Source organism: Clinocottus analis, unplaced genomic scaffold (genome assembly GCF_023055335.1).
Source record: "Clinocottus analis isolate CAN_PGR_092001 unplaced genomic scaffold, fCliAna1.0.p SCAF_5, whole genome shotgun sequence".
In the NCBI taxonomy this organism is placed as follows: Eukaryota; Metazoa; Chordata; class Actinopteri; order Perciformes; family Cottidae; genus Clinocottus; species Clinocottus analis.
Window position 1 is genome coordinate 11,668,814 of NW_027176207.1, and position 26,265 is coordinate 11,695,078.

A 26,265-nucleotide genomic window follows, 5' to 3' on the forward strand; every position below is an offset into this window, starting at 1 on the left:
TATTTTATTGCATATACACAAAGTCATGAACATATCCTAAAAGGAACAATATAGAAACCAACCAGAACGTACAAACACAACATGTTGTCATAATATTACTATTGATTGAAAAAAAAGCACAGCACAAACTTATATAATGACAACATTTGAAAGTGAGTCACAAAACAACACTCAGGAGTTCCTGCGGGATGGTTCACTAAAACCATACCTAAAGTTCCCTTGTGTCATTCCATGTGTCCCAGTTAAGAGTAAATGCAATGATACAACTCCCACCAATGTTCTTACATTTTAATTCTGCTGAGAACAGACTGAATAATGTTTATTTCAATTCAGTTTATTTTGTATTGCCTAAAATCAAAAATTTGTAAACCATTTAATGAGGAAAAAAGGAAGAAACTTTCAGGAGAGCAACAGAGAATGATCCCTCTCCCCAGATGGACAGAAGCAATAGATGTCATGTCTACAGAATTAATTGTTGTCTTTTTGTAGTTTTTCCTATCATCATCGTCATCATCATCATTATTCTATCGTTTGGGCATTTTCCTTTCTTATCATCCCAATGATCAAACAATGAAGTTGGAGGACTTTTAAATAGAGACCATTATTTATTTCCAAAGCACTGGTTCCTCCCTACGGGTTATTGACATTCTTTATACATGTACTCTAACATTTGTTTTGTTCTTTTCACTTAATGTAGGTTCCAGTTGATTAAATGCAAAAAAAAGTGGATTTATATTGCATTTGGTGTTTCTTGAAATGTCTACTTGAAAACAAGTGACAGTGGAGCCCTTTGTAAAGGCATTAACAAACATTGTAGCACAAATGTAAATCGTATCACACTGTAACAACTGTACTTTTTGTACGTGTTAGTAACGTCGCAGTCAGGCCATTTTGAGATATACATAACGTGCAATGATTCTTAACATTTTTCATGGAAGACCGGTTAAGTTGAATGCACTTCACTTCACATCCCATCCCTGCTTTACTCTGAAGTGTCTAATTCCAAAATACAAAAGATTTACAACTCCCTGTTGAATCCCAACACATTTAAGTCAATACCAGAATAAATATACCCTGAATTATTAACGAGAGTCTATGAGGTATTTTTGTAAAAAAATAAATCATGAAAGGCTAACATTAGGTGCTGGTGATTTGTCCGGCTGTGGCTCAGGTAAGATCTGGAACGTTGCTGTTTTGATCTTCTACAAGATCCTCCTCTCCTTGGAAGAGAGGGTCTTGATCGCTGAGGTCTTCGGTAACATCTACTCCTGTCAGACACACGACCCTAAAAAGTCCAAAAAAAAAAAAGCAGGCATAAGCAAAAATAGGTATAAGACCACCAATTCCAAATAAACTGCAACTGTCTTCTCAACAAAGCTCCTGCTCCAGCCTGCCAGAGTAACACATTTTCACCCTTTACCCATTTCTTCACCCCAAAGTCACCGATGTTTCCAATGTTGCAATAATATATACATCTCAATAATATACATCTCAACAATAATAAAATGAGGATTTCTTCATGTGAAGCGCATGCTACCCCGGGTTGTTATGCTGACCGAGTAGCTTTGTTATACTTACTCACCGTGTACAGTAACAGAAGAAGCAGTGCATGTGACAGAGATGAATTCACCCAAAGAGTTTTATGTTTCACCTCCCAGAGTCAGCAGAACTACTCTGCCGACTCAGTGATACTAAACAAACGGAAGAACAGGGAAGTTGGATGAAGGAATGAAGAACCAAGTGTTCTGGTCTCCTGAGTGCCAAAACAACGGAAGGCAACTAGTCAAGCAAAACTGGTGTTAGTACAGTGACTAAGCCAAAATAAAGTGTTTGTTTGGTGAAATATGTTATGTTATTGACTATTTGCATAGTACAAACAATGTTCTGGTACGGTCCTTTGCTGTTGTGTTAGCTACAGTGGCAAAATGTACAGCTTACCCTAGGAAAAGTAGTGGGATGGCGCATAGACCTGCAGCCAACAGGAAGGTGAAGCCGGGGTACCATGCCAGCGTAGCAGCATAGACGCTGTTAAATACTGCAGTTGATACATTGTTAGTTAAACTCTCCAGGAAGGAAAGACAGGCAAACAGGGCTCCTGAAAAACACATCCAGGAGAGAAGAAAAACAAGTTTCTTGATGTCATGGGCGACTAAACACACTGTGTGGAAAATCAAACAACAGAAACTTGCAAGTGCTTTGTTTTCAAGTGCATCATAAAGTTGCTTGGATAGACAACTTTTCAGTTGACCTTGAGTCTACAAACACAGCGACACGCCTCTGTGGCTCCTGCAGAGCCTTGAACCCACTTACCCTGATCAGACTTCGAGGTGAGCTTTGATGTCATGGAGCGCAGAACAGGGAAAGGCATGATGGACAGAAGCATTGGCACCCGCACTGTGGTAACAAATAACAAAAGACACACTATATATTACATCTCATAATGCATGATGTACCCATGTGAAGTTGTAAAATGCACACATCACAAATATAATATATTCCTATTTCATAGTAGTTTAGGGTTATTTTTGTATTATTATGTCACTCATCCGCAAATCGGATACATGAAAACATTAATAAACAATGGAGTGATAGTACATCAAAATTATATAGTTTCATCTGCATACATTGCAATACTCAATATAGTATGCAATACTATCAAAAACCTGTGCAATGCGCCTGTTATGTGAATTTAGTTTCTGTTTTATATTACTCATTCATATTATATTCTGTACTGTAGATGTCTGTTACGTTTAAAATATGTCATGTCATTTTACTCCCATTTATTCACTTTGAGCTCCATCTTATATATTGTAAAAGAGCAAAATAAACTGATATTTTGAATTTTAAATATGTGATGTTAGCAATACAGAAGCGTATTAGTTAGTTATTAAACCAGACTACAAGGCCACAACTCCTGGGCAGAATGTCACTACACAACTGCCAATATCTGATATACAGTAAAAGGTGAATCACATTAATAAACCTCCAATGCGCTTATCAAACAATTTAACATCACTGAACTTCTCTGAAAACAGGGGAAAAAATATACCATGTGAAGGTTTTAATTCTGTTCCTGCACATACTTGAGCTTGTAAACAACTGACAGATAAGTGATTTTTACCACTAAGATTCAAAGGCTATTATTAGTGTTAGTATATTATTGGTTTCAAGCAACATTCGCTAGAGAAGTTTTTCTTACCCATGAACATCAGGAAAGTGGTCTTAGCATACGCCATCAGGACCATGCTTGATATGACGGACAGGATCCCTATCATGATAATGACCAGCTGTGGCACACCAAAGTACGTGAACACTGATACTCCCACAAAACTGGCCAGGAACATTGTGGTGGACAACGCTGTTCCATAGCCAATCAAAATCTCACTCCAGCAGAGTGGCTTATTCAGCTCATATAGCGTTGTCAAGGAGTTCCCACCTACATAGGAGAAGGAGAAGCTGATAAAGATGAGTATCAGGAGGACCAAGAGATTCCTACTTTTGCGGCTGGCCCTTGCAAACATGAAGTAAACTCCATAGATAATTTCTTTCACGGCTGAGCACCGAGGAGACCCATCTGAACTAACGGAATCGGTGGGAGTCTTCGTCACAGTCTCTTCCAGGATGAAAATTGCAAAGAGCAGGTTCAAACACTGACACAACGCAGAGGTTAGGAAAGGCCAGTTAAAGCCTGCAGCTTTCACAAAGTAGCCTGTGGATATTGCGGCCACCCCAGATAACAGACCAATCATCATGTCCACTCCAGCCATGCGCAGTGTCTTCTGGCGACCATCCTTGCACAAGTCCGCTATGTAGGATAAACAGCCCCCAAGGAATGTCCCAAATCCACCAAACATAGAAGAGAAAAGCGCGGCGACGATGAGCAAGTAAATGTTGAGCTCAAAGTAGGACACTGCCAGGAAGGCCAAGGTGTAAATTAACGTGCCAAACAAAGGCATGATGATTGTGACCTTGCGTCCTCCTCGGTCACTATAAGCCACAAGCAGGAGGGTGACAACCAAAGAGGGGATTGTGGAGAAGATCTCTGTGTAGAGGGAGAAGAGGGATGCCTGCCTCTGTACCTCCTGAAAACACAGAAAGAGAGAACATGGTAAAGTTTAAAAGTCATGCTAAGACTGTCTGCAGACCTCAAAAGGAACAATAACAACCCTCAAGTTCCCGATTACCCAAGTAACGACAGAAATTAAACATGAAGAGTGAGGCGCCAATGTCATGAAACCAAACAGAATGAAAGCACTGCATTTGTGGTTTCAGGGCCAAAGGAAACAAATGCATCAGGTGCAGAAGTTTAGTGTTTGACATAGGGGTGGGCAATTATTTTCCCCAGGGGGCCGTATGAGGCACAGAAAATATTCTGGATTGCCGGACCAATAGCCTGAACTAATTTATGTACTCTCCGCGACGGAGTTTGACAGAACTTCCAAGCATGCAGTTCTATGGTATAATTTTATAAATGTGAAACCATGACTAAAGTTCCTATCCCTGACAGCTAAGTAGCTCCACTCAGATGTCTTAGATTATAGCTGAGAAAATTAAATGTCGCTACCTGTAGACATGTATGCCAATGCGATGTCGATTTGACGTTATGTCCGCCAGGGCCGCCCTTAGTGCCAGGCCTAATATTAATAATATTTAAAAAAAGGAAAAGTCAATTTTTAATTATTTTTTTTAAATTAGAATAATCATAATACTTGGTGGGCCAGATTAAAACGCCCAACGGGCCGGATACGGCCCGCGGGCTGTACTTTGCCCACCCCTGGTTTAACAGGTTTAATGTGTTTGTTCTCACTTCCCTGCTTAGTTTCATTCGTCCTCTATAAATATGTTTCTCGAGTATTTTTGGAGGGAAATATATCTATTCTAAATGTTTACAGGTGGTATACCTTGGTGTGTTCTAGTCTTACTTGCTGTGAATTAACAAGTTATTATGTGATAATTAAACTGAGCTGTGTTGCAAGAGGGGATCTAAAAGGTTTATAAGAAACTGTACTATGCATCATGAAATAAAGTTGAACACAGATACTAGTAACAATGTTCTGCAAGTGTGGATGAATAGAATGCACCTATAATGTCAGTGGTGGGCCGTCAGGGACAGCTAAGCCTTCAATTCTGGCCTAAACAGACTCACAAAGTGATAGCTATTTTATCATTTAATTGTTTTTCACAAATAAACTACATGGATTATGATTATGTTTTCCCTTTTAACTTATTTTCTGATTGCGCGGATCCTGTCTTTGTCTGTTGCTCTGTCTTCAGCTGGTTTGAAGAAGAAGCTTTCATCCAATCACATGTTTTCCTCTTGTGTCTTTATGGAAGCAAAGAAGTTCAAGCAGGCCTGTGTAGATTAAACTACACAGATTAAACTAAACACTCAATGCCCCGTAATTGTGCAAAACAATTGTCCGTATAGCAGAGTGAGAGTCTGCTGTCCACACATGACGGTCTGTATGAACATAAGTGACATAATATAATAGTAGTAGTAAAAGTATTAATGCCATTACAAAATCTCAATACTTATTGTACTAAAAATAATGTTACTCAAGTGGATACTGAAAGAAATATACCAGTGCATTCATTCTTAGCGTGATTCATGTGGAAGAAAAGAAGAAAACAATTTGTAATTGAGAATACTCCGTTTACCTGGAGTTACTTGAATACATGCTCTCTTACATCCAGTGATTATGTGACTAACCTCATGGTAGCTGGATTGGTTGCCGCTGCTGCTGTTGTTCTCTGCACATCTGGAACCATTGTCAGAGATGGGATAGGTGGTGTTTGTCAGCTCCTGCCAGAGCCTCCGGTACACATACTGCTGCACAAGAGGAAAGAAGAGGAAAACGGAGAACGCGTACAGTGCAACCACAGGCTCCACGAGGAAAAGACCCTTCATTTTGAGGGGCTGCAATATTCCTTAAAAAAAGATAAAGAGAACACATTTAGAGAGTAAGTTTGCACAGACATTATAGTAAAACAAACTAAATAAAAAAATACATGCTAGGTATTGAAAAAAACATAGAGTAAACTACCAGTGTAATAAAGACCATTCTGTTGTTGTACATAGCAATCTTCAACACTTCACTTACAATATTCGGTGTGAAGGGTAATGACAGCCACAGTATTTGTCTTGAAGATTATGCAAGAGACAGGTTATAAGACAGACTAGACTCTACGTCGAATTTTAGATAATATTTTTTGAGTTGTTTTTGAGTATCATCGATCAGATCAGAGAGTTACATTACAAGTGCATTATTGAATCAACAGTATCTGACAAAATAAGATAACCCTGTAACGTCACTTTACACTTTGCCTCAGTCAACACTGCAAGATGACTGGTGCTATGCTAATGTTTAGATAACACACAATGGAACACAACAACAACTTAGCAGTTGTATCATAATATGTTGACCAGAACATGCAGTATAACTCTTACCTCTTAAATAAACGCTTGCGTCATGCTTTGTTCCCGTCCCTGCGATTTTAAGAGCGGACGATTGTTTCCTTGTTAAAAGAGAAGCGTATGCCTTTATGGCTCTTAGGGCGGGCGTATATTATGAAACATGAAGTCCTGCCCTTTACCATATACGATTGGACAGCTGTCTTTCAAGGCTGTGTTGATTCGATCGATGGAGATGTCAGTCAGGAGCAAAATCGGGCGACAACATTTTGTCAATTTACCAGGCTATTTATTGCAAATTCAATTATGTTGGAAATACTCCATGAAAGTCCACTGGATATAGCTTAAATAATGTTTTATAATATATGTGTTTATCGACGTTTACTATAAATATTGTATTTTCGTTGCCCTTGTACAAACGCGCACGGTATTATTTGACGTATTACGGTAACGTGATGTAGGCGTGCTTAGTGTCGGAATGTACCATCTTACAAACGCAGGGAAAAAAATCTTGTTGTGACAGCGGAGTATCAACCCGGCGGGGCCACACGGTAAATTAAAATCTTCAGCCCTTCTTCTATGTATTTTAAATTAAATGTACAACCGTGAGATAGAGCTGACATTTAAACACCATGCGCAGAACGAACTGAACGAGTCGCGAAACCAACGTATTAGTAAACGTGAGATTATCATCCCGGACGTGCAGGTTGTACCATCATCAACATATCGTCAGTTAGCGAATCATACCTTACCCTCTGTGATTAATTTAGCTAACCTAGCTAACGCTGTCGTCTGGCAGTAGATGGGCACAAGGCAGCCTTATCAGTTCATCACTCTCGTTTCGTCAGTTGGTTTCTCACGTGCACAAAATCCTGCGATGAAGCGCGGTGCCAGGTAACCGTCGGCGCTAGCTTCGCCTCCTGCTATTGCTGTATCTAGAAAGTCGTGACTGACCGTGTCGTTACGGATGATATTTCAGCCCCCCGGCCTAACGTAATCGTTTGACAGTATTCGTACTGCTCTTTATCTCCGGCTACTAGCGAACATTCAGTTTACAAGATTAGTTTGCCGTATGTTTGGGCCTTTAGCTTGGCCCGGAACTGATGGTCTAATTTCGCAATTATAGATTTCAGCACCACGCAATTTGCAATGTTGCCCCATTTCAATAGTGTGGAGGGCATTCAGTAAAATGTCACAGATATCATGCCCAGCATTGTATTCCTCACAGACATAGTAGTGTACAGCAATTTATATATGTATATAGTTTTATTTCTTAGTCCAGTTCCAACGTCAGCTACAAAAACACTTCTTAAAGAGCAAGGGATGTATGGTCATATCACATAACCCCTTCATCAATAATCAATGTGTCGTCATACATCCTAGCAGTCTTTGAATTATATATGTTGTATTTTATTGTGTTTCTCTTATCTGATAAGCTAATTCATTCTGTCTTTTTGGTTTCCAGGTAATAACATAGTCTTTTATCTTGGATCAACAATGGCCTTCAGCAAGGGATATCGCATTTACCACAAGCTGGACCCACCGCCCTACAGTGTCATAGTGGAAACTCGTAGCCGGGAAGAATGCCTCATGTTTGAATCTGGGGCGGTTGCCGTTCTGTGTAAGACCTCTTGTTTGATTGCACTGTAAAGAGAAATAAGGGACTTACCATTTACTATCAGATGAGGGATGTGATTTTGCACTATGATTAAGTCATAGCCTGTGTTTATCTTAAGGTTTGAAGGAGAGCACTTCCAACTTTTTCCTACATTGCTGTTTGTCTTCTAGCGGCGGCTGAAAAGGAGGCCATCAAAAACTCATATGCTAAGATTCTTGATGCCTATGGCATCCTGGGCGTCCTCCGCCTAAACCTGGGTAAGCTACAGGCACATCTTTTTTATTCATTTCTCAGTGTTGCAGAAATTTCCTGGATACAGGCCAGATTCTGACCAGTGTGACTGTGAAGGCCCTTGTTTTCTTGGTCTGTTGCTTCTTACTTTTAAGCTGCATTCTCCTGCCCTCAACACGACCTTGAAGGCTCTTGTTATCACAACAAGAGGAAAAAGCGGCCTAAAACATTAAAGCTTCTAAAGATGACTGAGATTTGACTGGCTAATGATTTTCCTTTATAATGAGTGGCACCAAAGTTGAATTTACTGTTTCTTGTCCAGTCTCTTAGGCCTAATGTTTTATTGTATATTTTCTTAATGCAATGCTCCATATCAATTAATATACTGCTTGGTTTTATCTTTACAATTTTTCATGCTTATGTCCCTTTTATTTTTTGGCAAACTTGATGCAGGTGACTCCATGCTCCACAGTCTGGTGGTTGTGACAGGATGCAGCTCTGTGGGGAAGGTGCAGGATTCTGAGGTTTTCAGGGTCACACAGACAGACTTTATATCACTGACGAATGATCCAGCAGATGAGGACCGGATTGCTGAAGTGCGAAAGGTCTTGAACTCAGGACACTTCTACTTTGCTTGGTCTGCCACTGGTGTCAGCATGGACTTGAGTCTCAATGCACATCGCAGGATCCTAGAGGACACAACAGATAACCGCTTCTTTTGGTAAAAGCATGACACAATTACTGTTCTCAGGTTATAGGGAGATTAATAGGCATGTGTTTGGCTTTAACAATCTCTGAAATAGTCAATAAGAACGAAGTACATGTTCTGCGTTCTGTATAGTCTTTCTGGTGAAATTGTTTCTGCTGAATGTGTGATATGGGGGCTGTGAGATTTGCAACCTAAGTGTGAAGATTCACTGTTCATACTGAATTTGTTTGTGTGTTTACTGTTGTCTGTCTTTATTAAATCAAAAGGAATCAATCTCTGCACTTGCACCTGAAACACTACGGAGTAAACTGTGATGACTGGCTGCTGAGGCTGATGTGTGGTGGTGTGGAGGTCAGGACCATCTATGCAGGCCACAAACAGGCTAAGGCTTGCATCTTCTCCCGCCTCAGCTCAGAGCGGGCTGGCACACGATTCAACGTCCGTGGAACAAATGACGACGGACAGGTGGCCAACTTTGTGGAGACAGAACAGGTGACTCCGATAATTTACAGTTTTTTATTAATTCTCACTTCTGTTGAAAGGGGTCAGTTTAATACCATAGTTATATAAGTCCCTACATGCCCCGTGCATGGTCACATGACCTTGGATGTTACAGCCTGTTCAAACACTGGTTATCTATTGACTGGTGAGGAGCAAACCTGGTACAGCCTTGTTTTGAAACACTATTGATCTACCATTTTGTACAGTCACTGTTAAATGACATTGTTCAATAAATCTATTTTAAATTCATAAGTATTGAACCCTTACAGGAAAACCAGCAGGGTAGTGATGATGATGATATTCCAGCACACTGATTTATTTGTTAAGCTCAAGTCTAAAGCTTTTCATTTTGTCATAGTTCAACTTCTTGAGTAAACATCAGTCCAGTATTTTGCTTTTATTGCAGAGTCAGCACATTATCAGAAGACACAGGTACATCTGAAAATGCAAGCTTCCTTCCCGGCTCGTCATTGTAGAAAATGAGTGGCTTTGTTTCTTTGTATTTTTCCTGTTTCAGGAGACAAACACAAAGCTGTCGGTTGGACAGAATAACTGGGACTACTACAATTGTAATACAGTGTAGTGCAGTATAGCTACACCAATATTTGCTTATTCAAAAACTACCCTAGAGGTCATTCAACGTCTAAGTCTAAATAGAAATTGAACACTGGAAGCTTCACATGTGTAGCGGTAATTGCAAGGTTTTTGTGTTATATTATATTGTATTGTCAGGTGTTCTGTTTATTTTGGCCAGCTCCAGTATTGTTGACAGCTTTTTGTCATGATGATCAATGATTTGAGCCTAAAAAATGTGCCATTAGTAAAGATGCCAAAAGATGTAACTTCTCGATATGACGTGATTTCTCCTTGATAAGAATTGAAGTATTCTCAATTCTTTATATTTTGAACAGTTTATAAAGGCTATAATATCTTCCATTTATATTCTTCCAATAATCCTGTAATGTTACTGTAGGTTTAGTAAAAGTGTTTCTAATACCGTAATTTCCCCTCAGAGGGACTAATAAAGGACTATCTTATCTCATCTCTTATCTTCTAATACAATGAATTTACAAATTGTGTTTTTTTTACATTGCAAATGAGTTCAACCAAACTTTCCTCTTGTTTTGAACAGGTTATTTTCCTGGATGACAAAGTCTCGTCCTTCATACAGATCCGTGGGTCCATTCCTCTTTTCTGGGAACAGCCAGGAATCCAGGTAATGTAAACTAAATCCATCCTATAAAGCCTGCACCGAATCGTGACCGTGAGGTTGTCTTATATTTAGCCACATTGTATGAAAATCGAAAGCAGCTTTCATGCTTGTGTCAAAGTCCTACCGGTTCTATAAATGCTGCCGTTGCAGATAAGGCTCAATCAGTCCCAGTTGAATGCACAGTGTAAGTGTAAGCACTGAACTGCGAGGAGGCCTATGTGGAGCTCTTGCAAAACACTTTCATTAAAATGCTCTGTATTTGGCATACGTGGGGAATGAAACATCTTCTTGTAATTACACTAGATATCTTTATCCTAGTTTTAACACATTTTGTCCATGCTGTGTTCAGAAAAAGTCCATTAAGGGTGTTTTGTTGCACCTGAATGAGAGTCGGCACCGTGATGGAATGGATGAGAACCCCCACCTGGTATAACCTTTTTTTTGGCTCTTGCTGGTGCTGGTGCTTTCATACTGCATATAGGCTTTCTCTGTGCAATGCCAAAGGCTTGACGGGGGGAAACCAAGGCAACGCCATTCTGGATTGTTACCCAGTACGTCTCATGTGGAGATTTATAGCGGGGACTAGGATCACCTATTAAATGCATAACGTTAACATCACTGGGATTCTCCTGCCCTTGTCCTGACATTGCACAGACTCATGGATTAGATCAGACGTGGGGGAGGTTAAGGATAGATATAGTGGTTGGTAAAGGGTATTTTTCTGTTTCCCTCAGCTCCCATACTTCTTTGGTCAGGTGAGAGCCTGGTCTGAAAACATCTCCTAACCACTTCCCTTTCACTTGCAAGGAAACTAGATGGGTGACAATTGACAATCTGGAAAAAAATATCCAAATATCTTCGAAGGGCCAAGAGGAGCCAAGACCATATTAGTCATATTATTATGCAGTCCACAATGTCTATCTCTTATCTTTAGTTTGGTGAAATCACGGGGATGTGGGCTCGGGGTTGTTTTCAGACAGAACATAAGTCTTCCTGCTTTTTAAAGGCGCTGTTTTATCTCTTAGTCCCCTCTACCAATTGTGGCTTTGTTAGTTTACTATCCCCTTTCCATTCTCTAAAATGACTTCCCTGGGCAAAATGGATAGTTTCAGTAGCAGAGTTATTGATCTCGGTGCAGTTAGTTTACACTAGAAATAGTGGGGAATTACCCCACTGGGAAACATGTTAATCATTAAAGTGGTAGGTTTGCCTCTTCTAAGTCTATTACTAGAGTCCTGCCTGGTTGATGATGAAATCTTAACTCATCATTACTTTATGGTTGATTTGGGAAAAGAACCGTCAGTGGAATATGCTTGTATGTGGCAGCACAATACGATTCACAAATATGCTTTGTAGTTTAGGAGGCAATAGATTTAAGAAATCCTGAACATTCAAACATGTAATCAATCAATAACTGATTTATATATCTAATGAATTGGTTGACGAATGTCTATAATTAACATTCAAGGACAAACCTTGTAATTGGCATGATATATATAAATATAACCTTGAAATGTTTGTTGTGTATTAAATGCTTTTAGTATCAGAGAGCAATCAAAGTGAGAGCTTGAGTTTAGAAATTACACGCCAGGTTTTATTTGTAACTGTTGAGTTGGAGTAAGATAGGAAGAGGTTTTGGTTTTTGGTGTACAGCTGCAACCTGAGTCCTTTCAAATGCCATCACAGGAAGTTATTAAATATGCAAAGCATGCACAACAGTAGAAAGAGTAAGTATGGAGTGACAAAATGGCAACAGCATGGAGCAAAATGTTGAGAATCGCATGCCAAAACCAAGCCTCACCAAAATGTGTACATGCAGTGGTAATAATCATTGACTAGTTTGGACCCAGGATGCATCTATGTTGCTTTTTGACCTGAATAAGCGACAAGGCAGAGAAAGAGGAGGCAGATACTGAATGCTGCAGGAGGGATGATGACATTAGATGGTCTTCTTTTTTGTTAATGACAAGCCATTAGAGGCAGGATGAGAAGATCTTTTTAGAAAAAAAAGAGAAGATAATTACAAGTTGAGAATGTATCAGCAGTGAAGGGTAGGGAACAAGTAGGGACATGCAGTTCCGAGTGAGTAGATAACCATGTGACAGCTGCTGTGAAGGGTCTGGCTCAGCCAGTAAGGTGCGGTCATCATGTGGCGCCATGCCTGCCTTTACCTCTGTAACGCACTTTGGTGTTTCTCCGGATCCAGTCATCACCCGCATTCTTTCAAAATGAGACAAAAGTAAAGCAAGCATTAAGGTAAAAGAAAAAAAAAAAATTAAACGTTTCAAGAAAGGTGACGGCAACAAGATCCCTCTGCTGCTCAGTGTCTTCGTATGAACAAATGTTCTTTTGCTGACCCTGCATTGCTGTTTTCCTATGCCCTGTTAATTGTTTTTTTTCCACCGAACAAAGGTCTCGTTTACCAAAATTTCTATCCGGACTTCACCAGCAGGTTTTCTGCTCATCTGCAACGTGTCGTGTGTGTGTGCGTGTGTGTGTGTGTGTGTGCGTGTGCGTGTGTGTGTGTGCGTGTGCGTGCGCAACTTTCCTTTTAAGGATTTGATTTTAAGTAAAGAAGAACACTGTAACTTTCTTTGTGTCTTTTCTGGCTGTCTCTGACCTGCAGGTCGGTTCTCATCGTGTCAAACTCTCAAGGGGATTTGAGGCAAATGCTCCAGCATTCGAAAGGTAATTGTAATGTACATCAATGTTTATAATGTCTGGCGGTTTCCAGCTACTTTTATTGTCTGACAAGCTGCAGCTGATTGGACTCATCAGATTTTTCCTTACCATCACTACAGATCACAGATTAAAGTCAAGTCTCATATTTGATTTATTTCCTGATTCACCATCTGGTTAATATAGGTGATCATTGTAGATCTGAACAACTATTCATGATCTGTTATTTCCCTCAATAACTCTTATTATTGAGACAATTAAAGTCAAAGAGAGCTGGAGAGACAAAACATTTTTACACCATTTATCTTTATTTTCATTCAGTCACGTGAGGCTGATAAGTCCCGACTGTCGGGTTTGATGAGTCATGTCATTTTAATTTCCCCCGAACATGGAGCCTAGTACATTTATTATAGTGTTCAAGAGAAACCATAATCATGTCCTGGGTTAATTAATGAGTACACAATTAGAATTTCAAAAAAGTACAGGCACAAATAATTTATAAAAAAGACAAACGCATTCTGCCGGTAGAAATCGGTCCTGCTCTTACAAGCTACAGAACATAGTATAAATACTCAAAGCAGTTTGTGAAACGGGTAACACCGTCATCAAAAACGGACGTCGCTTCACGTGACTCTTTAAAAGGGAAGCATGTCTCACTTCTCCTAAAACATGTTTCCTGCTATTAAGATACTTAATGTGCCCTGCAGTCAGTGCCAAAGGCACAATAGAGAAAAGCCCTCCAGACTCTGAAAGGAGAACATGTTATTTAAATGTGTCCTCACAGGCTGGCTTATTGAACTGAACAGAAAGGACGCATTTATAGTCCTTGGTCAGCTGTCGACCTTAATAACTCTTTTATTTTTATTGCGGACACTTTATTTGCAAAAGTCCTCCCCTTGACCTTTCGCACATCTCTTATACATGGCATTGAGAACTAGTGACTGTTGTTCCATTCCCTGTCTACAGACACATTACAGATGCAGAGCAGTTGCTGCTCTTTAGAGCAACTTTAGAGTTGCTCCTCTGCTTTGGGACACTTAAGTCTCTGGGCTTAAACTCCCCCAGATCGCAGACGATCCCTCTAATCACTGTGGCACAACTTGTTAGTGCCGTGCCGGGCTCCACCCATACAAACTTTCACTTAGTCATCAGTCTCAGAGCAGCCATGCTGTTCACTGAGTTCAGGGCAACATAATGCTGGAAATCTATAAAGAACACCAATGGTTCTTTAATTTCTAGACATATTAGACTTCTGAGGATTGACTGAGCTAAGCCCAGATTTCAACTTTAGTTTCCCCCTTTGCTTTTCAGTATCCGAGAAGAGCACGTCTGATGGTACGCCGGTTACATTTTTAAACAAATTAATCACTTTTCCACACCATGTAGTTGGCAATGCATCGAGTCTTTCTCAGCATCTCTCTAGATCGGAACGTGTGACTCATCTTTTGTCGTATCTAGTCAGTTTCTGCAGTGACAAGATGTCTGTGTTAAAAATCTGATGATAGAACAAAGCTAACGGGAACATCTTTTTATAAACACAAACAGTAGCCTCGGTCTGCTATTCTCTGCTGGACGGTGCTCCTGCTCCATCTATTCCTGCAGTGTATTTAATCCCATTCAAAGTCACTTGCATTCCTTTGCCACACATGTACTAGAGACAGTTTGAAACAAGTGTCGTGTCTTTGTACAGTATCTCTGATATATTCCCTGAGGCTGCAGCATTCATTGTGTGTAATAATCAAGTTTAAACATTGGTACCAAGCATAGAGACTTTAATGTGTTCTGATAATTGTTGTAATGTATGGAGTATTACTAATCAACGCTTATTATGTGATTGTATATTTGTTGTCCAGACACTTTACTACACTGCGGAGGTTGTATGGTAAACAGGTGATCATCAACCTGCTCGGGAGTAAGGAAGGGGAACACATGCTCAGCAAAGCTTTTCAGGTGAGAGCAACACTTCTCTGTTCCTTGACACTGACGTGTACTGTAAGACATTTAATTGATGCTTCTCACCAAGAAGCTTTAGTCCAAAACACACTGGCATCAAATGCTCTGCATCAAAACAGATTTGTATCCCAGTGAATGTACCTTGAACTCATCTGGTCACATTTTCCTTTGTGATCTTGTCACAAACCCAGGAAACTTACTTTTGAGGTTTAAGACTACATTACATTGATTCATATTGAAGACACCTCCTGGTTGGCCGTATCCAGAAATGTTGTCTCGTCAGGTGTGGTAAAGCCACACAAAAAAATGTAGGGCATCTCTTCATCTTTACTTTGTATGTGAAATATTATGGTTCCTTAGCTGTGGGTCACTGTTCTTATCTGTAATGTCAATCTTTTCTTTGAGGAAACGAAGTTGATAGTATTGCCAGCTGTCAACTGCATGTTCACGTACTACAATCAAAGGTTTCCTTAGAACTTATTGGGTCTGCATTAATGACTTCAAACTAACGTTGCTTCGTAGGTACAGACAAACACATCTTGCACGCACAACATTTTTGCATTCAGTTTAAATCTCTGTAAATGGGTCTTTTTCTCTGTCACTCTCAGAGTCACCTGAAGGCATCAGAGCATGTATCAGCAGTGAAGATGGTGAACTTTGACTACCATCAAAACGTGAAGGGGGGCAAAGCAGACAAACTCCACAGTGTCCTCAAACCCTACCTCAGCAAGTTCATAGAGGAGTGTGGGATCTTCTACTACTCTGCAGAGATGGGCATCGTGAGGTGAGGCATTAATACAAAAACATGAATTAAGCGGTAGTAAATGTAATTAATAACATTATGTTTATTTAGGACTCAAGGTGGGACCCTTAGGACCAACTGCCTGGACTGTTTGGATCGAACCAACAGTGTCCAGGCCTTCTTTGCTCTTGAGGTAATAGTTTGTTGCAGTATGCTCTTATTTTGTTTTAAAATAGTATTTAAAATAGCACAGTCCATTGTTTTTAAATTATATTGATGCTCATAGTTTAAACCCCCTGTTCCTCACCAGATGCTGCCAAAGCAACTGGAGGAAATGGGTCTGACAGAGAAACCCCAGCTGGTCGCCAGGTTCCAGGAGGTCTTCAGGACCATGTGGTCTGCCAATGGAGACTCCGTCAGTAAGATCTATGCGGGCACTGGTGCCCTGGATGGCAAGGCCAAGGTACACAACAAATACAAGTAAACACAAATATACAAATTCACAGTAAATCATAGTTTACGCATGGAGGTAATAATAATGCACAGCAGCTTCTCATGGCTGCATTTAATGTAGGATTTCCAAAGTTTTGTCAGATTTGATTGATTTCAGCACTTAAAGGTATAGCTCAGCCTGCCGTAACAACATCCACCCAATTGACAATTCTGGCTGGGGACATAAAGAAGTGAATGACGGAGTTTAATAAAAGCAAATTCTGCAATCCACAGTATATAATCTATAATAGTTCTGGTTTATATTTGTCTCCTCTTGAAGCAATGACGCTTACATGGTGAGCTTTTGTTTGGTCTGAAACGTTGTAAAGGCTAAATAAGATTAACCCTATTAAATAAATATCTACTTAAAGAAATGGCACACATTCTGGCACTTTAAAGTAAAAGAAAAACAACTGTGAATCTAAAGTGTTACCGTTCAAATTAGATTTCAAACCATAAATAGCACTTAGAGTAATGTGCAGTTGTGCATGCAGTGACAGAGTTGATCTTCTCTGTGTGCTTCAGTTTCTAAACTCTTGTGTGATATCTCTTTCTGCTGTCCTCTGGACCTCTCTACCTCTGTGGTAAGTTAATAAGGCAGTCTATGTTGTTTTTGAGCTGTGGGTCTATTTCTGGTGCATTATTGATTTCAGTGCCCTCGGGTTAAATAACAATGATTATGATTATGGAGGATGTATGATGGGATAGTTGGGACTTCTTTCTTTAAAAACAAAAAACTTGTATTTCCTTTTAAGGTATGTGATGCATACCTTTATGACCAGACAACTCTCAAAAGCTCCATGGAGCTCTCTACTGATCAACAGAAATTAGTTCATAAAAGAAAAGGGAATTTTTTTAATTATTTTTTTATGTCACAACCATATCATTTGTTTTATTGTTTCCTTCATGATCTGGTTAGATCTGCTGTCTTGATTGGATGAACTCTGAGGAATCAATAAAAAATGATCACCATGTGGCACATCAATCCGTGATTTATTTAAAAAAAATTTAAAGTTTTGATTCTTCACGGCTCGTCAAAAAATGTACTCAGATCTGCCTTATGTGTTCCTCTTTTTCTTCTCTTTCGTGGTTGGAGTGGGACATACAAACTTTTTTCACACCAAGTGAGAGTATACCAAATAACATGGGTGTTTTTCTTTTTTTGTGACGTAGGCGGGAAAGCTCAAAGATGGCGCACGCTCTGTGACGAGGACCATCCAGAACAACTTTTTCGACAGTTCGAAGCAGGAGGCCATAGACATCCTGCGGTTGGGCTCCACACTCAACAGTGATTTGGCAGATAAGGCTCGGGCCTTGCTCACTACTTCCAGTCTTTATGGTAATTCTTTACAACATGTATATTATTTTATTGAATCAACAGATCACATCTTTCTTAAAATGTACATCTGAATAGTGCTTCATAATACATTCTGTAGTATGGATATTTTATCACTTCAAGAAAATCTTCTCTTCCGCTTTATTAAGGAGGAATTGTTTAGACCTGTAGCCCTGTATCTGTTAGCCAGAAGCTTCTCTGCACGAAGGGTTTGTCTGCGCCATGTTAAGTGTAATCTCCAATGTGTCAGCTCTCTGGCCCAGTTAGATTAATGCTGACCAACTGCTCTGCTAGAATTATCTGTTAAAGCACTGGTTAACCCGCCCTTCTCTCCCTTCTCTCCCCCACTGCTCACAATCTTAGTCACTGAGCCCGTCTTACAATCAGGTATAGTAACTGACAGACTGCCTGCAGTGGATGGATCTTTTCATCCCGTCACATAGTTGTCCAATCATTTGTGTTTGCTCCTCATTATTGTTCATTCATTTTTTGTCCAATTCTGGTCGTGGTTTGACCCTCTGTCTGTTGCACGTCATCATCAGGCTTTTGCAATAGTGATTTAAAGAATGCTGAACTTCACAATGAAATTTATCGACAGTAATGAACCATGACCATAGTTGATTATTTGAATGTTATCTGTATTTCAACAAGAGCTCTGGTTTGTGTCCTTTATCCCATTACCCATATTTTAGGACATTGTTTCAGTCTCCCTCTGTTGTATTTGGATGTTCTCCCATTGGTTCTGATTAGATCTTTCACAATTTTTGTTTTGTTTCCCTGTATGCCTGCCTCCCTGCAGACACACATACTTCCACCATTTTACACTCTAATCATACTTCCTTCCCCTCTTTAGCTTCCCCGAGAGTATTGCTGGGAATGTGTCAGAACTACCGTAAATACACCAGGCCCAAGCAGATCCGAGTGGGCGTCGGCACCTGGAACGTCAACGGGGGTAAACAGTTTCGCAGCATTGCTTTCCGCAACCAGACGCTCAACGACTGGCTGTTGGATGCTCCAAAGAAAGCCGGGCATCCTGAGTTCCAGGGTATGTTGGTCATTATTCATCTGCACTCACTGCACCAGCATATCTAAACTCAATATTTAACATCTAGTTTTTAAATCTCTGGTTTAGAGGAGGATTATGTGCCAGACTATTATGGTCAAAATGGCTAAAAACAACACTTGACATTGTTCAAACTGAGCATTTAAGAGGTGGATGCATTCACTTGATCAAGAAGAATGAATCGCTATCCTGCTGACAACATTTTATTATGTTTAGATATAATAATCATTTTCATCAGACGTTTGTTAAACAGTGTGTATTCTTTTTTCTACAGATAGCAAGGCAAACCCCATAGATATCTTTGCCATCGGTTTTGAGGAAATGGTTGAACTAAATGCCGGCAATATTGTCAGTGCCAGGTATGTGTGCAAGATTCTAGCTTCAGAAAACTGACCTGTCTGTTGTTTTTTTTTACCAATGGGCTTTAGAAGAAGAAGTGTCGTTCTGTGCTCTATACATCCTTCTCTTCAGCTAGCTAGTATCCCTTTTTAAAAAGTAACCTTCTTAAATATTTAATGTTAATTACAGTTACAATTAAGTAACAGGTAGTAAATTCTGAAAAAGGAAGTTGATTTCAAAGGTAACCATGATTTCCTTCAGGGCCTAAATTTTCTTTTGACATAACAAATCTAATATTTTCTGATTTTTCTGGTTTTATATCTTGAGGAGTGACAATATAGTGTTTTTAACTTCTTTTTTGGTTATTGTCTGTTGTTGTTTTTCTCTTTTTCCACATCATGACACACATTTCTGTTCTTGTCTCAGCACTACAAACCAGAAACTATGGGCAGCTGAGCTACAAAAAAACTTATCACGGGACCACAAGTACGTGCTGCTAGCTTCAGAGCAGCTGGTGGGAGTGTGTCTGTTTGTCTTCATCCGTCCACAGCACGCACCCTTCATCAGGTATGAGCTGTGCACTGTGTCCTGAGACGCGTGTCTTGTTATTGGAACAAATGTAACTTATGCATTCAATATGTTTTCCAGGGATGTTGCCGTCGATACTGTTAAAACTGGGATGGGCGGGGCTACAGGCAATAAAGGAGGTGTGGCCATCCGCCTGCTCTTCCATACCACCAGCATCTGCTTTGTCTGCTCCCACTTTGCTGCTGGCCAGTCACAGGTCAAGGAGAGGAATGACGACTACAGTGAAATCACACGCAGACTCACCTTCCCCATGGTAATGAAAAACATGACATCAACAAGTGATTCAGGCATATTTTTGCATTACTTAAGATAACCGAATCTGTCTTGTCCTTCACAGGGTCGTCTGCTATACTCGCATGACTACGTCTTCTGGTGTGGAGACTTTAACTATCGGATCAGCATGCCCAATGAGGAAGTGAAAGAGCTAATCAAGCAGCAAAACTGGGAGGCCTTGACAGCCGGGGACCAGTTGGTGGACCAGAAGAATGCTGGTTTGGTATGACCCGCAGCACGCATGCATGTTTACAGAACGTGTGCTGTAAACTTTCACTTCCTCAACATGGAACAGTGTACCATAACATGTATTTTATTCTATTTAATGTATTTTGTATAAGCTGGACCTTGAGTCTGTGACACAAGTTTGATGGATTGATTGATTAATTGAGTCTTTTATATTGCATACTAATGCATAAACTTCTTCAACAGGTGTTCCGAGGTTTTATCGAGGGGAAGTTAGATTTTGCTCCCACCTATAAGTATGACCTCTTCTCAGAAGATTATGACACTAGTGAGAAGTGCCGCACACCAGCTTGGACTGACCGCATCCTCTGGAAGAGGAGAAAGTGGAACTTCAATAAAACAGGTAAGGTGCAGAGTCAATGCTGATAAATCAAACCAACCCAGATAACCTCCATCCCTACTATCCAAGACCTTGTGAATGAAAACAAAGTCAAACACTGGCAAAAATATGTTTTAGTTTTAAACCCCTTCCTAACTGGACAAAAACCCTAGTGAAACCCACGAACGTCTGGCTTGATTGGAAAAACATTTACAATTTGCATTCGTTCACAATAAGGCTGACCAAAATACTTGAAGTTTCGATTATTGCTGTTTATTCTATTTTTTGGCCGCTTTTGTTAACAGAAAGCAGCAAACAGAAAATTATACTCTTCCACTGGCAATTGGAAAGGAGTCTTATCTATTTTAGCGGATTTTCCCACAACAAAAAACTGTATTCTATATGCATCTGTGCAGCTGAGGAGATGAATGTAGTGGGAGCGGCTTCTACATCTGGGGACAATGACGACGATCCAGATAACCCCTGGAACCCAGGCACTCTGAAGTACTATGGCAGGGCTGAGCTGAAGACCTCAGACCACAGGTAAATAACAAGATATATCTGTTTAGGTTTCACCACAACAGTATAATTTCCTGCATTTCCTTCTCATGTCATATCTATGTTGTGTTTTCAAGTGGAACGCACTGATCTCGTAGTGGAATAGAACAATGTTGCGAACGAATATATTTATTTTCTCTATAATCAAACATCACCACCCTCAATGTCTCCTGTCTTTCTTTAGACCCGTGGTGTCGATAATAGACGTGGACATCCTGGAGGTCGACCCGGAGGAGCGACACCAGGTCTACAAAGAAGTCATTGCCCAGCAAGGGCCTCCAGACGGCACCATCCTGGTGTCACTCTGCTCCTCCGGCCCTGACGACTACTTTGGCGATGCTCTCATCGACGAGCTGCTGGACAAGTTTGCTAATTTTGGAGAGGTCATCCTCATCAGGTGAACTTAAAAGCCCGACACGGGACAGACATGTATCACCTTCAGACAGTGAGACTGCATTGACAATGTCCTTGTTTATGCAGGTTTGTTGAGGAGAAGATGTGGGTGACTTTCCTGGAAGGTTATTCTGCTCTTGCTGCGCTTTCTCTCAGCGCCTCCACTGTAAGTCATCACTGATTCTATTTATTACTTCTAAGCTACACAAATCTCCATAAGGCTTAACATGAATAATATAACATGTATATTCTCTATTGCCTGATATCAACTGTCTACTTGTCTATTGTCTATGGCTCACGCTAACATTGTAGGTCCTTGACAAAATGATTGACATCCGTCTGAAAAGTCCAGGCTGGATCAAGAGCCTGGAGGAGGAGATGAGTGTGGATAGAATCTGTGGAAGCATCCCCACCTCCGCCAGCTCCACCCTGCTTGCTGAGGACACTGACATGGGCGATGATGATTATGAAATGGAAGGTGAGTGATGAAGGCCGATCAATCCCAATCTTTATCTTCATAGATCGCTGTTTATAAATACAAAATAGTATTTTATTTTTTCCACCACTGACGTACCTAACGCTGTGTGGATAACTAATTTCGAGTACATGAATTCCTTCCTTCAATTACCAGGTGATGTGGACGAGGAGGTGGAGGAGATCCTTCCCCAGCACCTTCAGCCTGGAGCAGGCACAGGCCCTGGATCCTCCCCGCTCCCTTCCCCCCGCAATAGTCCCTGTTCCTCCCCTACCCATGGAGAACCTGTTGCCCCCGGCAGGTCTAGTCGTGGAGGACAGCCGTCACGACCATCACAAGGTATGTATAACGTGTGCATCTTGACACACACCTGGAACAGGTTGCTAAAAGTACAGTCCATGAAACGGCTCAGGCTCCATTTTCTGGAATATGAACTATAATTGTCTTCTGTTTGTAATGCACTGAAGAAGAGTTAAGCCCACCATCACTGAGGAGAGAAATTTCAGGTAAAATGTAATGTGTTATGATGTATGTTCAGTGTTAGAGGGTGTGTAGCGTGTCTTCCAGTAAACTTCTTGTTTCCTTTTTGAAACATGTGAAACATGCTATGATGTGGTATTCAAATGCGTACAGTGTTAGCTTCCTCTTTTCTTTGGTCAACACTGATCACAGCTGTGGAACAAATTGTAGGATTCCACAGTGTTCAGAGATGTTTGTCTATTAGACTTTCAGAAAACTAGGGCTCGTATCGAGAGTGAAGTTCTCCCAGTGTCCAAACTGGGCAGTTAAACATTTTCTGAAAAACAATCTCAAATGGTCAAAGGTTGTTCCTTAGTTAAACCACTCTCTTATCGCTTGAACCTCTCTTTTTCCCATTAGGGCCTCCTGTTGACTTCCAGCCTGGTGCCCCCACATCATGGGAGCCCAAACGCCCGCCTCCCCCTCGTCCCCAAGGGCCCCCAGCCAGGCCAGCACCTCCTCAACGCCCACCACCACCGTCAGGTAAAGCATCATTCTTAACCTGGTCTACAGTTAAAGCTCATTCTTCTGGCATTTTATTCAAAGTAGTATAGCTTCTGTCAGAGCAAGCAAATAAAATCCCACATTAGAAGTGTGGATATTTAATTTTTTCAACATGGTGCTGTATATGATACTTCATTTGGTGTTAACATTTTCACCTTCATCCCACTGCTTCACCTCATTTCTGAAGGAGGCATGAGCCCTCTGCCAGTTAGAAGAGACTCTAGAGGTAAAGTGATTAGTATTGAACTGTGTGAACTGTGTGTTGATGTGCATTACAGGGCTGAAGCAGTATAGCTTCAGTCAGAGAAAGCAAATAAAATCCCACATTAGAAGTGTGGATATTGAATTTTGGAGCATGGTACAGTATGAGATACTTCATTTAGGTGTTAACATTTTCACCTTCATCCCACTGCTTCACCTCGTCCCTGAAGGAGGCATGAGCCCTCTGCCAATTAGAAAGGAATCTAGAGGTAAAGTGATTTAGTATTGAACTGTGTGTTGATATGCAGGGCTGAAGCATTTCACGTAGTGGCTGCTATTTTCCACCAGATGTAACACAGAGAAGCATGGTGCATTACGTTGTACGAGTAGTCTGTCATCAGTTCCAATGCTCATTTCAGTTCAGCAGAGTTAGTTTTCAGATGATTGTGTGATGCTGACGTCAACATGACACCAACCCTCTCCTACACCTGACTGGATGTACACAACACTGGGCTGTGCTTGTGTTTAGCTTTAGCTTTTCAGCTCGTTAAAACATGGTATGTTGCCAAAACATCCACCCAAATCAGTTTCAGATTAAGATTTGTAGTGGAAGTAGGCCATGGGGTTGCTGAGTCATGGTTGAATTAAGACAACAACTCCTGGATTAAGGTTTTTCGAGTGCTGAATGAGCATTTGGGTCAAGTTCTAAATGCAGTGCTTCTTGTGAATCATCACAACCATTCCACATAATATGTGAATTTGGTGAATTTAAATTCTAAAATGCAGCTAGCTTTACAATAGTATTCTCCTCTGTAGTATATTTTTGAGGACTGTAAATGTATCGTTATTAACTGGCTTAGACATAATTGTAGGTAGTGTTACCTCTATTTTTATTTATTTTACACGGGAGTAGCTGGTAAGTGATGTTTATCATTTTTTTATATTGAAATACTCTTTCCCCTCTTTGACTTGAAGACTATGGCGAATTTCCCAGCCCTCTGTTTGGTAGGAGAGGCAGTGAAGGTAACCGGCCAGGCGGTGTGTATTTAGATATGAACTGATCCCAGTAGTTTTACACCCAGTCATCAATGCTCTTTTCGGACATTGATGGTTCACCTTTGACCAATTATTCATCATTGGGGGCCATCTTCGTCTTTTATATGTGTGCAAGAGCGATGTGTTTGGTAGCTGATGTTTGGCTAATTTTAGTGCAAAATAAGTAGCAAATGAAAAAAGGCATTTTCTGTGTTGTTTTTTTTGTAAACATTTTATTAAGGTGTGAAAGTAAGTACAAGGAAATCCATGCATCATAATAAGAGTACTTTAATCCCATTATAATCAGGAGTCATGTAGGAGACCATCTGATTGAAATGTTTGCACATAGCAGTGAACTGGATACCGCACGTGTGCACTCAATCACTATGTTCTAAACAAATAATGATTTGGTGACCACGGTCTTCTCAAAACTGAGAAGATAGCGTGAGTTAAAGGAAAATCCCTTTGGTCCTCACATATAAAATGGTCTTAAAGGCAGCTCAGCTTCAATAATCCACGATGATTAGTGGGGAATTCCTCCTGAGGCCGGTAGCTATTCAGACTCGCAGCATCTCAGGCTTCACTGCTCTGCTGCATTACTACTGGCATTCACTAATCTTAGTGCTTATTGTAACGTGTTGTCATTGGTAGCACTTGCTTCCTTTGACCAGTATTCCACTTTGTGTGTAACACTAATGTGGTTTGGTTTCCTTCGTGCCGCAAAGGATCAAAAAGCCCCGCTCTCCCTCGGCCAGATGCACCTGCAGGTGAGTGCCACAAAGCATGACGTAGCCTCACTCGGTTTGCATTTGTCCCATGAACGCTCATCTTTCTGGTACTAGCTTGGAGTGATACGAGGCTGAGATTATCCCCATCTGTCTACTGTAAACCATGTATTTATACCTCGACACAAAATAAGCCTTTCCCAAGGTGGAGGACAGGGTTTGGTTGCTTAGCCAATCTGTGACTCGGCCTGTCGTCACCTGACCCATTTGTATGATGCGTGTCTGGATAGCTGAATCCCTTTGTCACATCAAGGATGTGTTGTGATTAGCCGGGTTGACTTATGTTTGGTGACTGTACAGTGGAGTATTAAACAGAAGCAGACACATCTAAATCGTGGGAACACGATTGCAGGCACTGACGGTTTCAGCAAGAGAATAGTGAAAGAAAAGGTGTGTGTGTGTGTTTGCAAGCTGTGTGATGAGCAGTTGGCTCACAGAACAAGGCTTGCCTTGCCTCTCCTCCAGACCTACTGCAGCTCAGGAATGACTGACTGAATCATCATTATTAATTAAGTCAGCCACAGGGAATTTGTTCAGTCATAGGTTGCCTGGTTTTTGCAATGCTCTTGTGTGTAACTTAGTGTTGTACCAAGACTACTAAAAGTTATCTTCACTCTTTAATTCAACCTTACATCTCTCCCTCGGGAGCACAGTCCACATGACGAATACAGATTAGTACGATACTTGTTCTTGTTGCTGATGTAGTCGGTTTGTCTGTCTTGACCCTTTCAGCTCGAGGCCAGGTAGCAGTCGGAGCTCCTGGACCTGGAGGTGTTCCCAGACCCGTGAGTTTACAACTCAAAATGTTCATATTGTTGTACCATTTTTTATTTTTTTCACCAACTGTGTTAATTTCTCTATTCTCTTTCATCCAGAATATCCCTCCTCGGGCAGGGGTAATCAGTATGCCCCCTCAGTCTCGCCCACCACCCCCCTCTCACCCTGGAGCACCCAGACCCATCCAAGAGGTGCACCCTGGGGCTCCTCGGCCCATCCCGGACACCCACCCTGGAGCCCCACGACCTGTGCCCTGTGGCCAAGTCAAACCGACTGACCTGCCTCTGGGTAAGAAAATGTGTTT

General features: G+C 40.8%; 2 protein-coding genes across 11 annotated transcripts in view; one reads left to right on the top strand and one right to left on the bottom strand.

The window, feature by feature from the left end:
* Positions 1 to 7,288, bottom strand: si:dkey-5g14.1 (lysosomal proton-coupled steroid conjugate and bile acid symporter SLC46A3). 3 transcript variants are annotated; one of them, XM_068601433.1, is made up of 6 exons: positions 7,165 to 7,288; positions 5,711 to 5,928; positions 3,200 to 4,082; positions 2,311 to 2,394; positions 1,939 to 2,095; positions 1 to 1,285 (listed from the first exon to the last, which is right to left on the bottom strand). In XM_068601433.1, exons 2-6 carry the CDS (start codon positions 5,906 to 5,908, stop codon positions 1,168 to 1,170), a joined length of 1,440 nt encoding a protein of 479 aa, XP_068457534.1. In that variant the 5' UTR covers positions 5,909 to 5,928; positions 7,165 to 7,288; the 3' UTR covers positions 1 to 1,167. The 3 variants fall into 3 exon arrangements, with proteins under 3 accessions (XP_068457534.1, XP_068457535.1, XP_068457536.1); XM_068601434.1 differs by lacking the exon at positions 7,165 to 7,288 and adding an exon at positions 6,449 to 7,145; XM_068601435.1 differs by lacking the exon at positions 7,165 to 7,288 and adding an exon at positions 6,102 to 6,329.
* The window catches only part of synj1 (synaptojanin 1), a 24,499-nt gene continuing 5,060 nt past the window's right edge, over positions 6,827 to 26,265 (top strand). For 2 of the 8 annotated variants that reach the window (XM_068601424.1, XM_068601431.1), the window contains exons 1-29: positions 6,827 to 6,963; positions 7,878 to 8,033; positions 8,201 to 8,287; positions 8,715 to 8,982; positions 9,237 to 9,462; positions 10,604 to 10,687; positions 13,311 to 13,372; positions 15,217 to 15,313; positions 15,925 to 16,100; positions 16,170 to 16,251; positions 16,369 to 16,521; positions 17,724 to 17,889; positions 18,250 to 18,273; positions 18,740 to 18,931; positions 19,224 to 19,308; positions 19,715 to 19,855; positions 19,937 to 20,129; positions 20,214 to 20,372; positions 20,582 to 20,738; positions 21,131 to 21,257; positions 21,457 to 21,669; positions 21,753 to 21,831; positions 21,978 to 22,143; positions 22,297 to 22,479; positions 23,020 to 23,142; positions 24,340 to 24,387; positions 25,125 to 25,166; positions 25,917 to 25,969; positions 26,060 to 26,249. In XM_068601424.1, the coding sequence (XP_068457525.1) occupies positions 7,910 to 8,033; positions 8,201 to 8,287; positions 8,715 to 8,982; positions 9,237 to 9,462; positions 10,604 to 10,687; positions 13,311 to 13,372; positions 15,217 to 15,313; positions 15,925 to 16,100; positions 16,170 to 16,251; positions 16,369 to 16,521; positions 17,724 to 17,889; positions 18,250 to 18,273; positions 18,740 to 18,931; positions 19,224 to 19,308; positions 19,715 to 19,855; positions 19,937 to 20,129; positions 20,214 to 20,372; positions 20,582 to 20,738; positions 21,131 to 21,257; positions 21,457 to 21,669; positions 21,753 to 21,831; positions 21,978 to 22,143; positions 22,297 to 22,479; positions 23,020 to 23,142; positions 24,340 to 24,387; positions 25,125 to 25,166; positions 25,917 to 25,969; positions 26,060 to 26,249 (3,700 nt within the window). In that variant the 5' untranslated portion in view covers positions 6,827 to 6,963; positions 7,878 to 7,909. Of the gene's footprint in view, positions 6,964 to 7,142; positions 7,307 to 7,877; positions 8,034 to 8,200; positions 8,288 to 8,714; positions 8,983 to 9,236; positions 9,463 to 10,603; positions 10,688 to 13,310; positions 13,373 to 15,216; positions 15,314 to 15,924; positions 16,101 to 16,169; positions 16,252 to 16,368; positions 16,522 to 17,723; positions 17,890 to 18,249; positions 18,274 to 18,739; positions 18,932 to 19,223; positions 19,309 to 19,714; positions 19,856 to 19,936; positions 20,130 to 20,213; positions 20,373 to 20,581; positions 20,739 to 21,130; positions 21,258 to 21,456; positions 21,670 to 21,752; positions 21,832 to 21,977; positions 22,144 to 22,296; positions 22,480 to 23,019; positions 23,143 to 24,339; positions 24,388 to 25,124; positions 25,167 to 25,916; positions 25,970 to 26,059; positions 26,250 to 26,265 lie in introns of those variants that run through there. The other 6 variants (XM_068601426.1, XM_068601425.1, XM_068601428.1 and 3 more) reach the window with 6 other exon arrangements.